At 37.7% G+C, this 18,475-nt stretch overlaps 1 protein-coding gene across 3 annotated transcripts in view; it reads left to right on the plus strand.

The window, feature by feature from the left end:
• Positions 1 to 18,475, plus strand: part of ANO1 (anoctamin 1) — a 139,373-nt gene that overhangs the window by 49,901 nt on the left and 70,997 nt on the right. For all 3 annotated transcript variants that reach the window (XM_063289588.1, XM_063289589.1, XM_063289590.1), the window contains exons 4-6: positions 5,718 to 5,816; positions 8,300 to 8,451; positions 9,708 to 9,762. In XM_063289588.1, coding sequence (XP_063145658.1) covers positions 5,718 to 5,816; positions 8,300 to 8,451; positions 9,708 to 9,762 — 306 coding nt within the window. The remainder of the gene's footprint in view (positions 1 to 5,717; positions 5,817 to 8,299; positions 8,452 to 9,707; positions 9,763 to 18,475) is intronic.

Raw genomic sequence — 18,475 nt, forward strand, 5'->3', positions numbered from 1 at the left:
CAGTTTACAACAATCAATTAAAAACAACAATCATAAAATACACAGTATAAAAATACAATAATAAATAATATAAATAAAAGTAAAGATATCCCAGCATTATACAATATTAACATTTATAATGCAATGTATGATATAAAGCAATACAAAAAGTTATCAAAACATATCCACACAAATGGATGTGGTTAGTCTACCACAGTGCTAGTGCCAAAATAAATAACAGTGTTTTCAGCTTGCTTGTAAAAAGAAACTTTGGGGAGAAAAAGCAGAAATACATGTGGTCCATATCCAGAAGGGATAGTATAGGACTGTATTGCTGATAATATCTTGTATCTCATTCATGGTATAAAGTACTAAATACCTTTCATAATACATTGGATAAACTTGAGAAAAGAGACAATGCTAAAATTTACTGAATGTAGAGTCTCTTATTCCCATCATATTCAGATTTCGCAACTGTTCTCAGGGTTGTACTACTGGTAGAAAATATAAAAGGTTCTGAGTAAGGCTATAAAGTTTTATTTTTAGAGTCTTTCTTACATTACATATTCTAAATCCAAAGTTTAAAGACATAGGAACATAGGAAGGACCTTTAAGCCATAGGCCCAGATAGTCTAATATTCCATGTCACACCATGGCCAACTAGATGGATTTGGGAAGCTCACAAACCTGGACTGGAGTGTAGAGAACTCCGTCACTTCCCAACAACCATGGCATATAGTAAGCTGCCTATGATTCAGGAAGTGGCAAAGAGCCAATCAGTGTTAGTAGCCATTTATAGCCTAATCTTCCATCAACCTGTCCTGTCCCCCTTTAAAAATGACAGAAATTGGCTGCCATTATAACTACTGGTAGCAAATTCTACAGTTTGTGCTGTACGAAAAAGTATTTCTTTTGTTGGTCCTGAATCTGCCTGTACTTAATTTTGTTGGATGCCTTCAACTTCTAATGTTGTAAGGGAGGGGAAAGAAGTTTTCTCTCTCCCTGTTATCTGTGGACGTGAATGAATTTATATACATCTTTCATGTTCCTTAAGAGGCTCAGTTACTGTAGTATTTCTTCAAAGGGGAGCAATTTAATTACATTCTGCAAAAGTATTTCCTTTTGTTGGTCCTGAATCTTCCTGCCTTTAGTTTCACTGCAACTTTGCATTTGGAGGTAGAGCCACAACATGCAGTGATGACATGATTGTAATATTTTAAGAGAGGTAACCATAGCTTTTCCATGGAATTACACTTCTATCTGTGCAAAGATTTTAGTTCTGGAAGAATAATCCACACAAATTACGAACAGTGTTATGGGCTTCTAAAGTTGTGTTCAGATGAATTCACCTTAGCTCATAGTCATTTCACCCCGTGTATGAATCTGTACAATAGAGGGAATAAATAGGTGGGAGAATATGCTTTCTTTCAAGGGGCACGGTTCCAAAACAAACCAGTAGAGAGATTCCCACGGAAGTATATTTTGACTTGACAGTATTATTTCCCAAAGGGATGTGTCCCTCTCTGCCAGTGGCCTTTTGCAAGGATAATCATGCAAGGGTGATGATGAGTAACTAAAAAACAAGAATCATATTTACCAAAATAAGACTAGGCATGGAGTTTTGTAGAAAGATCCCAGTACACTCTAATCCCAATAGAATTCTTGCAGAAATACACACTTTTACAGTTCTCCCTGTACATCTGCTTAATCTTGCCAGATTTGTTTCCTTTCCCTCAGGACTCCAACTAATTCAGACTACTATAAGGTCTTTCCTATAATAAGCTTTTCTGCTATTCCTATGGGATTTTCCTAGCTTATACAAGCCTTCTTAATGTAATCAGAAACACCTAGCCCATTCATGTGGCCATACATATCCCGAGATAATGCCCTGTCAAAAGTCTGGTGTGTGTCCAGATATCTTTGTGTTCCTCTGTGTGTGAGAGAGAGACTTGTTCACAAGTCAATCATATTTGTTACATCATTGATGGAAATGCCTTTAGTTGAATAAAAGTTTGTTGTCATTTCATGACAAAAGCTCTGTGTCTTTAAGAGCTGTGTTACTGGCAAAAATTCAAACACATATTGATGGTTAAGTCCTGTGTTCTTAGTCCATGATCTTAAGCTCCCTCAAACCATATCCCTAAATTACTGGTTTTGATTATATGATCTGGCCTTATATAGAAGATATAAAATTAACCTCATTGTTCTGTCCTGTACATCCTTGAATTAAATCTTACATGTTGAAAAAAAACAATGCTATAGTTTTAAACATGCAGTGTTGAAAAATGCCATTTTCTAAGAATGTTTAAAATGTCTGAGGTAAAAAAATTAAACCTATTTTTCTTTTAAATATAGTTTAAGAAGCTGATGCTGTCAGCAGATCCAAATCAATCCTAGGTATATGACAAGAACTCCAGAGGCATTTAGAATCACATCTTAATTCCCACAAATTTAGAACAGGATTTGTCCTACAGTTGTTTGTTTCCATGCATGTCAAACTTTATTGGAAGGCAAAGAAGGAAGAAATTCAAATTACATTTTCTATCCCAAATGAATAAGTGACTGGTTTGGTAACATACTGTATCTGTCCAACAGTGTAAGTTGTTACAGAGGAAAGGTGCTGATGGACGTTCTGCATCCTTTAAGCAACACATTTTGAAATGTTGTATACAGAAATAGGGCAGAGGATCTTAAACAAAAAGATTCATCTGCATTTAGAATTTCATAGTAAGACTTTCCTCTAAGGAAAACAGTGTTCAAAAGGAACACAAAGTACTCATGTCATTGTTTCTAAAGATTATAGGAATTCCAAGTCTCTGTCAAAAAGAAATACTGATATTACTATTTTAGCTTCCGTTTATTCACGGGAACCTTTTAGCAAATGTTCCAAATTAAATGCTGGGCTCCAAAATGCAATTAGGTTGTGCCTAAAAATCAGTAGTACAGTATAGCTGTTAAGTTTTGTTAAATGTCTGCCTATCTTGAATAATAATTGTGATATGAATGAAAAAATGCCAGGATAATTAAATGAGAAAATCTCAGGCATATGCATTTCAAAGGAGTGACTCAAATTCTACTGAGTTATCAGAATCATTATGATGCCATACCTCCTATGAATTCACTTCTGGAAAGGGAAAAGTGAGTAGTTCAGCTGTTTTCATTTTATATTGGGTGAGAGTTCATGAATCTTTGATTATGCAGTGTGATACACCTGCTTTAGAAAAAAGAAGAAGCATACATTTGGAACACAGTCCATTTGCTGACCTAATATATATATTTGCTAGTTCAATCAATCAATCAATCAATCAAGTATCAGTTATCTCCTCTGCTCTAGCTGACCATAAGCAGCAAGGCTTTCAAATGTATTAGCAGACTGTTAGTGCAGCTTAGAGATTTCCTCTCTTCATTCTTGTTGAGCTAGTATTTCATGAAATACTTGTGCAAGTAAATTTCTGCACTTTGTGCAGCATATAGCTTAGGGCAGTTTTTGGTCATGGAGCACCTGCAGTGATCAGAATGAAAATAGTAGATATGCTTGCCAGAGTATTGCTTGTATAATATCAAACTCTAGCATTATGCTTCTGCAGCACATTTTGGGCATATTTGCTTCTACAAAAATTGAAATACCATTTTCCCATTTCAGTATATAATTACTTCCCATTGTGTTTTCATTCATTAAGCCTTCAACCACCTTTTAAAAACCACCCAGACTTGCTGGGAGTTGGGCAGCATATACATTTAAATTATTATTATTACTGTTATTATTATTATTACAGTAGTTTGGCAATATCTTGTTTAAATAGTTTCTTAATACTCCAGCTTTAATTCCAGTATTAACATTTGCTAGTATTTAATAAAAATATTGCTAGCCCTGTACCATATTAAGTGTGCATATTCAGACTGTGGCCATTATTTATATTGAGTCATATAATTTTATTATTCCAAGTCACATCTATGTATTTTACTGACAATTAAATGAGGCTAATAATGATGGAGAGCCAGTGGTTAAGGCATCAGGCTAGAAACTGGGAGACCATGAGTTCTGGACCTGCCTTAGGCACAAAGCCAGCTGGGTGACCTTGGGCCAGTCCCTCTCTCTCAGCCCTAAAAGAAGAAGGCAGTGGCAAGCCATTTCTGAAAAACCTTGCCAAGAAAACTGCAGGGACTAGTCCAGGCAGTCGCCAGGAGTCAACACTGACTGGAGGAGGAGGAGGAGGGTAGACTTTAAAAGAAATGACCCACTTCTTTGAAAATAATACTAAGAGATTGTTACACTTACTTTATACATGCTTAAATGGGAAGAAACTTCAATGGGTTCAGTGGGACTTACAAGCAGTCATCCATAGTAATGCATTATGGCTTTTTTTAGTCTCAGAGTATAGTTGTAACTGTGCAAGATTAATTGTGTAGCTAATCTACAATTTGTATTTAATTCATTTTAAATAGTGATTGTACAATTGAATACATATCTGGAAGTAAGCCCTACTGTATTCTATAGGACTTAATCCCAGGCAAAATTTAAAGGATTAGAGTTCAGTCCTGTAATCCTATAATCACTTCCTGAGTGTAAGTCTGAATCTATAAGATTGAATTGAGTGGTTGAAAATCTGCACACATTTATCTGGGAATAAACTCCATTGAATTCAGTGAGGCTGTCTTCCAAATAAGCATGAATCAAATGATACGGTAAGACACTATTCAGCAACATATGATATCAAAAATATAAGCAAATGTCTGGTGATGTTCACAGGAAAACAAAGTGACATATATGGTAAAGGGGTTTCTTACAACTGTATGGTTGGCTGTCATTGAGTGTTCCCTGAAAACTTATTGCTGACCTTAATATTGGTTAAAAGTAAAAGCTTGTTTCAAGAAAAGCATATATTAAATTGATTAAATTCTCCTCCATGAAGTAAGCTAATACACTACATGTTTTTGAAGCTCTGCCATATTGAGATTGGCAGCTATTTATGTCTCTTGAGTAATGTATTTCTAGTAAGCAGGTGTGCAGGGCAGCAGTATGAAAACAAGCTTTTATGCTTGTGTAAACTGGCACAGCAGCAATGGCAATCAAATCAAAGACAGAGAAGAGTCTCCTAACTCTGGAACTTGTCTTCTTGGAAGAGTTAACTTGCACAAACTTATTTTGGAATGTCGTCTTTAAAACAAAAGCCCAAATCTGTAGGATAGCTGAAGGGGATTGTCCAGGAAATCCATTGGCTCTAATACTTTGAATGATAGGCAAATAGAGGTTCTGATTTATCTGAAAGAATTAATATTAAAACTATCATCTTGTTGATTAGACCAGGAATTTGAAGATGCTTATTAATTTGAGCATAATTAAAGAGAAATTTCAATTATATTGAATAGGACTTCTGAAAAGGATAAATGAATAATAAAGCGTAGCCAAATGTTTCTGGCGAATTGTCATATTACAATCTTTAACTGACAGATTTTTTATAGCAGCAGTATTTCATTTGAAAAGAGTACTATTTAATGTTAATGTTGATTTCAAGAACTTTATTTAAGGCACATTATTTAAACTGGCTTTTGCTTATTTCTGCCAAAATGCTTGTCCTGATCCATATATCTACAATCAACCCTCTCTTATTTGCCCCATGCTCATTATGTTCACCCTTTAAAGAAAATCTTGCAGGGCTATATATATGAAATTGAACAAACTGGTGCTTTGTGCTTATTTCATCTAAAGGTTTATCTTTCTGTCTATTTCTTTAAAGACAAAAATACATGGTCTTGGATTTATAAAAATTCATGCTCCTTGGAATGTTTTGTGCCGGGAAGCAGAATTCATGAAACTGAAGATGCCCACAAAAAAGGTTAGTTTTAGTATTCTTTAAGATCAGGAGATCTAAACATTTAAATGACATAACATTAACTTCTTTTCATAGTCTCCTCATAAATTAAATATGTCTGCCTGTAAGAGAAGCAGGATACTTAACTAAACTACTTGGTACAGTTTGCGACACAATTTATAGAACAATGTATGAATTGTAATGCTGCAAGATATAAATGTTTATGCATGTTTACTGCACTGCATTGCAGAAATGTGTTCCTTAAGAGATAATGTAGACATAGCTGGTGCCATTTTGTAGTGAATCCTTATAAATATTTATCACATATCTTTCCAAAAATCATGCATAAGACAATCTGCCTATGTTTGCTTTTGATTCAGCTGCAGTTTTCTTTGTTACCATCAGCCACCCTGCTCAGCCCATCATAAAATGCTAACTTCACTGATATCAGTGACACACAACCTGAAGCTATTTAGTTAGAACTAGAATGATCTCTGACTATTGACTATAAACCATATTGGCTATGATTTATAGGGTAATAGTCCAAAACATTTGGGAAGTACAAGGTAGCCAGGGATCTTCCACAGTTAAGTGGCTGCTTGTTACCTTTTTCTGATCTCACATCACAAATAAAACCACCATTATCTTAAATGTTAGATTTTATGTCAGATGCTCAGCATTCCAGACAGCCTGTAGAATGGCAATTCAACATACATAAAGAAACAGCACACACCTGAGAAAAACCTGAAGCACAAGAATTATGTACATGCTAAATAAAGAATATAGGGACGTGGTGGCGCTGCGGGTTAAACCGCTGAGCTGTTGATCGGAAGGTCGGCGGTTCGAAACCGCGCAGCGGGGTGAGCTCCCGTTGTTAATCCCAGCTCCTGCCCACCTAGCAGTTCGAAAACATGCAAATGTGAGTAGATCAATAGGTACCGCTTCGGCGGGAAGGTAACGGCGTTCCGAGTCGTCATGCTGGCCACATGACCCGGAAGTGTCTATGACAACGCCGTCTCCAAGGCTTAGAAACGGAGATGAGCACCGCCCCCTAGAGTCGGACTCGACTGGACTTTATGTCAAGGGAAACCTTTACCTTTACCTTAAATAAAGAATATTTTTAAAAAGAAAAACTGACTACACTAAGGCAAACAAGGCCATTATCTGTTCTACAGACATAAAACTGTGTAGCTGTCATGCCTTAACTTTGCTAAATTTCTTCTTTCCTAGACATAGTTTATGAGACTACAGTTCTAGAGGATCCTGTGAGAGGATGGGATGGATCATCATAGTAAGAATAAATTTACTGAAATCATGACTAACATATCATTACTTAAGTCCCATTGATTTCAGTGAGTTTACTTAACGCCCTAGTTCAAACATAATAAGTTTGGGCTTAGTATAATGAGTGAACCTACCCATTATAGCTTAGTGTTACATTTGAAACGGACCACTAGGTACAACAAACTTGCTTAAAACGTTCTAGCCAGTGTTGTACTGTGGAAATTTTAATGTGTATATATAAATAGGGTGATTTCTCTGTTTTCAATCATATACTTCTCTCACTGCAGAAAGTTTGAAAAGTTGAATTATCTTAATGGCTACATTATGGTGAGATTATGATTCTATATATAGACTTGGACATGTGAATTACCATGTCTGTGCCTAATATTACTCAAGCATAAAAGCACTGGTAGAATCTAGTCTTAATTTCTAATGAATATTTGAAGTATCATTCTAAATGCCCATTGTCACCGGAGAATATTATATGATGAATATTAAGCTTTTGAGAGATGTGTCTGTACCTGTTCAGGGTGCAAAATTGAGAAATGAATCAATATTTAATGACATACTAAGTGCAGAACCCAGACTCTTCAGGGAAATGCCTCTAATGGAAGAAGAGACAGCCTTAGAGTACAAATTATTTATTTTAAGTAAAACTAAAATTAAACTTTAGGCTTGAATTTTGTATCAGTATCTGATCCAGTTCTATTTATCATGTTATTTATTTTAATTTTATTTCCAAATTTAAAATAGCCCATCCATCATTTTTAGAAATTTTGAGTTAAAGAAATTGGGAAGAATCAAGTGTCCTTGGCCAGAAAAATGATAGTAGTGTTATCCAAACCAGTAAGGACAAGGTGCTGTGAGCAATGCTCTGTATAATGTAATGGGGGATACATTATAAACAGAAATTAGCTTTGTTTGTTTGCTCGCTCATAGAAAGCTTACGTAATGTGGAAATTATCCTCCAATTTCTGTTGATGGAAGCCACTCTGTCATGATTAGAACCATAATTGCACAAGATTCTTGTTCCTACAGTTCTATCTTTACTTGACCTTTCATTTCAACATTGGGACACCACCACCCATGACAATTTTCTGATTATAATTGTCCTGTTTCAGAGTTTTACTTTTTTTAAGCCTTGATATGTTCTACAAATGACTTAAATGAAGTAGATTTTTTTAAAAACAACAACAATAACAACATTTCTTTTCGATCCTTAGGTGTATCAAATTCATCAACCTCATGGCCTTTTGAAAAAGATCAACTCTGTAATTCAAAAAATAACAGAACCCATTCAGCCTAAAGTGGCAGAACACAAGCATCAGACAGTGAAACGCCTTTCCTACCCCTTCTCAAGGGAGAAGCAACACTTGTAAGTCAAAGCTGATCAGTTTTAGTTAATGTCATTTACAACAGAACTGGCCCCTGGGAATACCACTAGGCTCAAACATGTGAATATTATTAGAAATATGTAGGCTTGTGTTTGGATACAACTTGCACTAAATTTATCGTTTTTTCCAAGTAAACAGGATCTTGTCTAGCTCATGGAAGATTTTTGTCATGATGAACTTCCTTAAGGACTTACGGCATAATCCTATACTTGTGGAATTTAAATCCCATTGAGTTCAAGTAACCCCCCCCCCAAGTAAACAAGTATAGGATTGCAGTTTAAGGCTGCAGTTCTGTCCAGATTGATTGGGAAATAAGCCAACTGAATCCAGTCATGCTTGCTTCCAAAGACACATAAGTAGCATGATATGCAAAATATTTGGACTCCCCGAAACTAAGAATGTTAAAAGAAGACAGGTAGCTCATTTGGCTGTTTTTCTTTATTAAAAACCAGTTGGAGTATATGCCACATTTTCCCAAAATGCTTCAAGAGAGAAAGCATCCAAACAGCATCACAGTCTATGGCCAAGTAGCCTCTTCACCACAAGCAAAATACAATCTAAACCATGAGAGAAGCAACCTGTTAAAAGTTCAGAAACATTAGGTCTTGATGAGTCTTACAAGGAAAAACAAGAAAAAACAGCACACAGTCAATTAAAGTATATGAACTTCTGCTGGGAGACTAGTGGGCTTCCTTGTGCAGATGTTGGCTACTGTAATAACAGACTGCTTGGGCTAGATGGGCCAGGGATCTGATCCAGCAGGGCATTTCCTATGTTCTAATTCAGTCTCCATGTGACAGCATTCAGTTTAGCAATCATTGCAGGATATTTCTCAGCCAAGTAAAGAATGTGTCTTTTAATTTATAGGAATACAGCTATACTGTACCTCCTTATGATTTTACTGTGTATTTTTTCTTGAAAAACAATGTTTTTATATGGTAATGTATGAATCAACAGAGAGCCCCATCAGTATTGTAGCACAAGCAACAGATGCTGCATGCTGTCTAGAAAGCAGCAATAATTGCTGAGATTGAACGTAACATCCTATGTGCAAGGGATTGGACATAAATTTAATGGCTGAAAGTTTTTGAACTCTGGGGCTTCAAAAGATGAGTAGCAGCTGTCCAAAGACTTTGGTTGAAATCAAGTTGAAAAGACTTGACCAAACAATAAGACTCCCTTGTATATTGCTTTACATTTATTAATTTTTTCCTTTCCTTTTTAAATATTTTCACAGATTTGACCTCTCTGATAAAGACTCCTTTTTTGATAGCAAAACTAGAAGTACCATAGTAAGTATCAATCATGTATTGCAATAACCTGGTATTCCTAACCTGACTCATGCAGTTCCCCCTCATATCTTAATTTTTATGTGGCAGAAGAGGAAAATCATTAAAAATGTGATTGTAGAGTATAATACTGTTTAATGTTAATTAAATATAAATGAAATAAAATAAAATTGAGTTCTTGTCCCAGCCTGCTATTCTTTTGAATTGTGATTCTCAGTTCAGAAGAAGTTCTGCATGCCTACTAGTCAACCTATATATATATATATATATATTATTTTAATCTAAGAAAAGAAAAAAGGAAAACAACCACGTGCAATCATAAATGATAATACAAAAAACAAAACAAGGTAAAGCAAAAAATAACTAGAGCAGCAAAACAAAACAAAACGAACTTTTTTTTAGAAACTATAAAAAAAAATGAAGAAAGGGTAGTAGTGGATTGATTTTTGTCGCCCAGTCTTAAAACACTCTGCTAATATACAAACTTACAACAGAACAGTGTTTCTCAACCTTGGCAATTTGAAGATGTGTGGACTTCAATTCCCAGAATTCCCCAGCCAGCATGGCTGGGGAATTCCGGGAGTTGAAGTCCACACATCTTCAAATTGCCACGGTTGAGAAACACTGCAGTAGGGTATATTATTGGGAAATGTTGCAAAATACATTGATGTTGTATAGCAGGATAAATATCTAGAACTAAGATATGCCAAATAATTTACAGCCTGTAAATACATTCCTGCTCATGCACAAGAGCTTTCTTCTCCACTTTTCCCTTTGCATCCCCTCCACATGTGCCACTGAATTCTGTTCCCGAGAATTGGGAAGACTTTGGGAGCAGATTCTGAGGACATGTGAAGGAGCTTCAAGGTGATAGGAAATTATCTTCTGATTCTACTGACACAGACAATTCCCACAGCTGAAAAACTTAATTAGTTTTCTCACCTTCATTCTTCTTCACAACAATCCTGTAACATAAATGAAGGAGATTCCAATTAAGAGCTCAGGGTTCCCAACTGAACAGGAAGGTAAAGGGGAGTGGCCTTCCCTGTTTTCTTCTCCCTTAAAGCTGTTTTTGGAGATACTGTTATTCCAGTGTAATAGACCTCTTTTGTATTTTGTCTGGTACACTTCCACAGTATGTTGCAGAATATTAGTTTAGTATATACACTAAACCGGTTCAGCTAGAACTATATTCCTTTTCTCTAGGTAGAATTAGTGTGAAATATAAGGTAACAAATGGTGTCAAACATTCTTATTCTACAGTTCAGTCTATATTCAGGAAAGTGAATAAAGTTTTCACTCGCTGAAAAAGATGAGATGAATGGGATAATTTTCCATACATAGCAAAGTAGCCATAAACAGAGTTCATAATATATTCCTCAACAAACTGAGATAGTTGTGGAATTGGATGTTCAGAAATTCTTCTCTCACTGGCTTAGTTATGAATTACTGATGGAGGCAACATTTCCATGTCAAAATGATGCAGTGGTTTGTTAGTTAATGGCTTTGTATAATGCATGGTTTCTCAACCAGGGTTCTGTGGAACCCTAGGGTTCTGTGAGAGGTCACTAGGGGTTCCCTGGGAGAACACAATTGGTTTAAAAAATTATTTCAAATTCGGGCAACTTCACATTAAAGAGGTAAGTTTTGTTCTTTATTTTATGAATACTGTTAATGCATCTATACAGGCCTACACATGAAACAAGTGTAATAATTTTGTAACTTCTGGCCTGTATTTGAGCCTGAATGTGCAGGGGTTCTCCAAGGCCTAAAAAATATTTCCAGGATTGCTCCAGGGTCAAAAGGTTGAGAAGGGCTGGTATAATGGCTGAACACACACTGATGGCTAAAAAAATGATTAGCCAGAATCTCTAACTGTTGTTTGTTCCTAGCTTGCCTCTTGAGGTTATAGCTTAGCATTATGTATGAAGGCAGGCTTCTGGTTAGCTAACGATAACAATCCTCTAGGGGAAAACAAGACTGTTGAAAGAGATTTCATAAATATCTTCAACGGTAGCTACTTTCCAAAAATAACTGAAAGAGACTCATTTTTCTGAAGAAGATACAGAAGAGAATTAGGAATGTCTATCCCATATGTTGGGCCCATTCCAGATGGGCCTCCACTTCTTCAAAACCAAAAACATAAAAAAACGGATTTCAAGTTTTTTACACATTGTTTTGTTAACAACAGAAGTTGACTCTATGGATTGCTAATCAGGTTTGAAACCATGCCAACAGTATGGTATAAAAAGAAGAAGATAGTGATTAACTAGGAAAAGTACTCTGACATCTAACCAGAGCATGGTTAGAAGGTCAAGCATAATATAAGTACTAGGCCTTTAACTGCTAGGAGTAGTAAAACCCTGCTTTGATTTCAAAGAATTTTACACTAACATCATGTAGAAGGACAACCATAGAACAAAGCTGTGGTAGAGACATAATATTTATGTATGTGGTTGTGCATCTGTTAATAAACAATACAAAACTATAATTGAAACATTTAATTCTTTATGAGCTTATATAAGCATATTCTCTTCAGGGAAAAAATGCAGAAATCAGCCAGCTTTTTAGTTCACTAATTCTCCTCCTTCCCAATGTTTTTTTTTCTATGTTGATTTTTATTGTAATTTTAACTATATGTCAGTATAAAGAGCTTTTCTGGAGGAGTTGCTTAGAGGTGGTGTTTGCACAGCATGCTTACTGGCTGAAATGGGCTTGCCTTTTGTTTCCTAGCATGTTGCACAACCATTTTTTTAAAAGTTTATGTTTTAGTTTATTGTGCAAAGCCGGAAAAAGAGTTAAATCAGTAATCAGGGTAAATATACTTTGTAAACAAAGAGTCACCCATTCCTTGCTGAACTGGGGCAAAATCCATTTGGAGTTGTTTGGGAATATCTGTCCTAACAGTCAGAAATCACGCTGAGACGAGGAGTAGGTCTCTAGTGTTTATTACTGCTACATAAGACAGAAAATCCTAACAAACTGAAGAAGCGTGGGAAAACCCAGACAGACAAACCCCAAAGGTTAAGGCAGGTCTGATCTGTGTCTCTTTGAATGGCTGCTCAACTCCTCAGTAGTACACATGCGTTTTCCCCCCTGGATAGGAGCCCCCTCCTGCTCACCATCAGTACTCATGACATATCTGTACTACTGTTGCAGTTCTGACCTGCATAACTGTCCTCCATTCATTTCAGTTGGCAAGAAATGCTTCTGATCAAAAACTAACCAATCACCTATTGTCTCTGCTACTCTTCTGGAGATTCTTCCCCCTTAGCATCTGAGCATGAGCAGAGCCTGAAACTGATGCCAAACTCCTTAGCCCTCTTTTAGAAAAAGATACTGGGATACAGTGGCATAATGGGGGGTTCAAATCAAATCAATCTTTATTATGGTCATAGACCAGTGTAAGGCACAGAGAGGCCAATAAAAGGAGGCCTAGGAGTATAAAAGGTATACAGTAAGGTGCCCCAAACTCTTCAGCTCATCAACCCCTTCATGAAGTTTCAGATCGTTGACACCCCCCCAAAACGTTTATTATATGAAATTAATTTAATAAATACTACTTTAATTAGGGACGCGGTGGCGCTGCGGGTTAAACCGCTGAGCTGCTGATCGGAAGGTCGGCGGTTCGAAACCGCGCAGCGGGGTGAGCTCCCGTTGTTCGTCCCAGCTCCTGCTCACCTAGCAGTTCGAAAACATGCAAATGTGAGTAGATCAATAGGTACCGCTTCGGCGGGAAGGTAACGGCGTTCCGAGTCGTCATGCTGGCCACATGACCCGGAAGTGTCTATGACAATGCCGGCTCCAAGGCTTAGAAACGGAGATGAGCACCGCCCCCTAGAGTCGGATTCGACTGGACTTTACGTCAAGGGAAACCTTTACCTTTACCTTACTTTAATTAAATGTACTACAAATAATAGTAATAACAACAACAATAATAATGGATAGTCCCATCAACCCTGGGGGTCGATATTGACCAATTTGGGGATCCCTGGTATAGGGGGGCATGAAAAGTTATATAGAATACATATTTTAAAAATACAGTAAAGTAAAAGACTATAAACTGCTAGGCAATAAAACACTTTGTCACAGCAGACTAGGAGCGCTCTGAGACTAAGCTGTAAGGTTGGATGCTAAGCCCAAGTCAGAAGTTGTCATCTAGTGAATTTTGAGCATTGCTGCACAGTGCTATATGTTGTGGCAGGGTTGATGTCTGAAAGCAGCAGGGAAGAGTAAAATTATTTGTAGTGATAGCTGGATTAGGTTGATACAAATATCTCTGAAATACAAGCACTGGGGGATGACATTCTCTGTTGTTTCTACATGCCCAGACTCATAAGGGCATTGCTGTATCTTTCTGTATCTCCTTCAAGCATGGCCGAGGGGAGAAGGTGACATTCTGGTAAAGTAAAGCCTGTTCTGTGCTTTGGGACTTCCAGCTGTGTTGCTTATGCCATGGGGGAGACAGAATTCCTGAGACTTTTGAAGTAGTTTGTGGCCCTGGCTAAGTCAGACTGCTATTCTGCATCTGTTATGTGTTGTTTGATGACAGTTTTGGCCTGACTGTAGAGGTAGTCCTCGGTTAATGACCATTCATTCAGCAACCATTCGAACTTGCGACAGTACTGAAGAAGTGGTACTTACTGGTCCCACAGTTATGTGTTTGTGATCTGGGCACTTGGCAACCAGCTCACACTTACAATGGTTGCAGTGTCCCACGATTATGTGATCGACATTTGCGACCTTCCCTGCCAGCTTCCTACAAGAATAGTCAATGGGGAAGCCAGCAAGGAAGTTGCAAATCGCTCGCACCACTTTTTCTCCCAAAGAGCATCCTATGGAGCACAAGATCCCAGGGATCTCGTGCAGTGCAGCAGCAACTCCTCCCGAGCCTGTATGCACTTGCCACAGCAACACCCCCCCCTTCACTCTGTAGTACTCACCCACCCTCTGGTCTGCTTGCGAGCCACCCAGGACTTGCAACTTCAAGCCGACTTCCCTATTGACTTTGCTTGTGGGAAGCCAGCAAGAAGTCACAAGCCACAGTCACATGAGGTCCTTGCTTATTGACCCATGATTTCACATGATGTTGCACTTTATGACCACATTGCTTAGCGATGGAAATTCCGGTCCCAATTACACTCATTAAGGGAGGACTACGTGTTGTTTATGCCAAGTAGTAAATACAGAGGAAGGCCCAAGGATGAGATTTTAGTCACTATTAGCCATATCAAATTGGATTGCAAATCATTGCTGATGTTTGTGGGGCAAGTGCAAGGGGGACAATGGACTGTCTAAAGCCAATTGCAAAGCCTCTGATTTCATGAGGCTATCTTGGGTCACAGAATGGCACTGGAGACACTGTTAGGGATTTGAAGGGCTGCTCTTAAGAATTTTGATTGCACAAGCTCCAGTGCAGCAAATCGGAAAAGGGATCCAGCTGTAGAGAAGCTGTGCAAATGGCTGCTTTCAAACAATTTAAGAGCTATGGCTAAGTATTGCCACCTCTTGTCCTAAGGTATTTAAGGATGGCAGATGAGCTCCTCTGTGCACTGTGAGCAACACAGTCTGCATGAATTTCCTATTGCTGGTAAAGTGAAAGACTATCCCCAAATATTTGAAGTACGACACTGCCTTAGCCTTGTGGCCATCTGTATTCTATAAATGGGTCTTCAGGCCTGGGAAATGGCCATGATTTTGGTTTTCTGATAGTTAAGTTTGAGCAGATCTTCCACGTAGTCCTGTGCTAGGGCCCCCAGTGCTCTTTTAAGGCCAATAGGAGTTCTTGAGGAGTATCATCTGCATACAGCAGGACAGAAATATATCCCCAAGAAAGTTTTAGGGAGTGAAAGTCTGTATTGTTGAGCTGCCCCCCTTGGAGTTAATATGAACTTTGATTAGGGATGGGTCTAGTATGCAGCCTTGCTTGATGCTCTCCTGGGGCTCGATAGCATTAGTTATGGCCCTGGAGGCTGCACCTTACCTTGAGCAACATGACTTCAGGCAAGATGATGAACATGTCTCTGTAATCCAAGCCATGAAGAAGAAGTAGGGCTTGGATCATGATGCTGTATCTAACATCTTGCCTGATTTGACCTCCTCCCCCCTTAGGGGTTTTCAGGGTGATGCTGCTGCTGAGGTTTAGCAAAGATGTAACCCTATAGAGTTGTTACACAGAAGCTGTACTATTGGAAGAGCATCCATTATAAGTTCTGTAAATGCTTCTGAAATGCCAGCTGTATGAATGAGCAGCGACTGCACTCAGGAGATAACAGAAATCTTGCAGAGAGGCTAACTACAGGCTAACTCCTGTAAAGTCCTGTTAAAACACATTTTGGAAGTTGTGGCAATCTGATAATTTGGAATGATAGTAGTAATCCATCTAATTAGAACAGACTTTCTGCCTAATGAATAATAGCTGTCCCAATTGGATTCAAGCATTTTATTAAAGCAGTCACTATTATTATAGCAATACTACAGCTGTTTGCAGCGGGGGGCATAAAGAGGGACTTCAATCTGTGTTCGTGCCAACTATTTTAGCCACTTCCCCTCTCGTTGCAGATGGCTCTGTCCTACATCATCATGGTGACTCCCTGAAAATGTTGTGTTATCACGGCATCCCAGTTCCTCTGTAAAGTATTTGCCCAGAATTCCTCTTAGTAACTCCTGTCTGAACTCCTGTTTAACATTAACATTCCTTAGTGCATTCCTATGCATCTTAATCAGGAATAAGTTTAGATGTATTTCTGAATCTTCTTCTGTAATAAGTGATTTAGGGTCGCAACTGAGGGCTTTTCATTTCTCAGTTCCTCACCTGAAAATTAAGAGTATTTTTATATATTTAAGTTATACACCATCAAAACTGTGAACTCATGGCAGTTTAGATTAATAAGAACAGTAAAACAAAAATTTAAAAATCACTACATTTTCAGCAGAAATCATTATAAGCATTTGACCGTTCCCACCCCGGCATAGGCCCAACATCTACTTTTAAATGCCCTGTAGAACAGCTCTAAAAGGATGCCAGAATTAGTACCAGTCTGACCACCAGCAGGAGGCTGTTCCACAAAAGTGGGACTCTTTCCAGACTCTTTCCAGGCCCCACTGATCTTACCTTTTGCTACATTTCTCAGCATTTTTGGTATCTTGCTTTAAAGTTCTATAGTTTATGTTTAACTGGAACATTTGCATTATGAAGAAGTTCTAATACACAGAGCTATCTACAAGTTGCTCTTGGTTAGCATTCAGCTTGTAGTAGTTTCCTTTTGTCAGCTGTTATAACACCAAGGAGTCTGTATAAATTGCATGAGGGATTTTATTGCCTCTGTGTACTTCCTGCATCTTCCTCCATATTCAAATCTGTCATCAGTAATCCAATACCAAATACCACAATAAATTCTGCTCCCAACTCCCACTTTTTTTATCTGAAGGACATATAATGCCCTAAGGTTTTTTCATTATTCTATTGCTAGTCATTTTTATCCACTAGACTCCACTATTTTCCTCCCATTTATTTTGGATAAACAGACCAGCCAATATTATTAACAAATGTATTTTATTAAATACAATGTTTAAAAAGGGTGGTTTTTTTAGTTTAGCTCTGAAGTGCTTTAATTGTTAATGAATGACAGTTGTCACCATATAGAATTTATGAGAATTTATTTTTGCATAAATCTTTTCACTTTAGGGAAGACACAATTATTTCTACGTAGATTTTATTACATTTAACTCAGAAAACCGCCTTAGATACATCAAGGAGTAACATATAAATTCCAGAAAGGGAAGGAAAAGGAAAGAAAAGGTGAATATGTTCTTTTAATTTCTTAAGAAATAAAGTGGAAAGTGGATGAGCTGTTGCCATTCAAATGTTTTAGATTACAGTCACAGGATTACAATCAGTCTACAATCAAAATCACAGCCCAGCAGGAGGACTGGGCTAATAGAAACAATATCCACCCCCCAAAAAAAATTTGTAGGCATCAGATTTCTTCTGCCTGCTGTAAAGAAGATAGATTGAGAGAGAGAGAGAGAGAGAGAGAGAGAGAGAATCTTGAATTATATCTATTATATCTATCTATTCTATCTATTTTGAAATAAAGTGTGTGTATGCATGCATGCACGAAGTCTGCCACATTTACTTTATTAGCAATCCAAGGGCAATCCAAGTGGGGAGCTTTTGTATCAACCACAAATTCTGTCCTGCAGGAAGTCTGCCACATTTACTTTATTAGCACCTTTGTAACACATGATTGAGAGCCAGTTTGGTGTAGTGGTTAAGGCACCAGGCTAGAAACTGGGAGACCATGAGTTCTAGTTCCACCTTAGGCACAAAGCCAGCTGGGTGACCTTGGGCCAGTCACCCTCTCTCAGCCCTAGGAAGGAGGCAAGGGCAAACCACTTCTGAAAAACCTTGCCAAGAAAACTGCAGGGACTTGACCAGGCAGTCTCCAAGAATCGGACATGATTGAATAAATTAAAAAATAAACCATGATTACAACAATGGTTATTGCTCTGGGTTCAAGTAAGTATGCATATTCCTTCACCAAGTAAAGATGAAGATCAATAAAAACTTTTTTCTTCTACTTTTTAAAACCAGAGTTGGCTAGTTTGTATGTTTATACTAGTACAGGCATTTCAAAATTGTAAATGATTTATTATGGTGTATTACCAGTTTCCCCGTAATATAATCATTGCTCTTAACAGTGAAGTGGGCAGC

The sequence above is a fragment of the Candoia aspera genome, chromosome 1, assembly GCF_035149785.1.
Source record: "Candoia aspera isolate rCanAsp1 chromosome 1, rCanAsp1.hap2, whole genome shotgun sequence".
NCBI classification, from domain to species: domain Eukaryota; kingdom Metazoa; phylum Chordata; class Lepidosauria; order Squamata; family Boidae; genus Candoia; species Candoia aspera.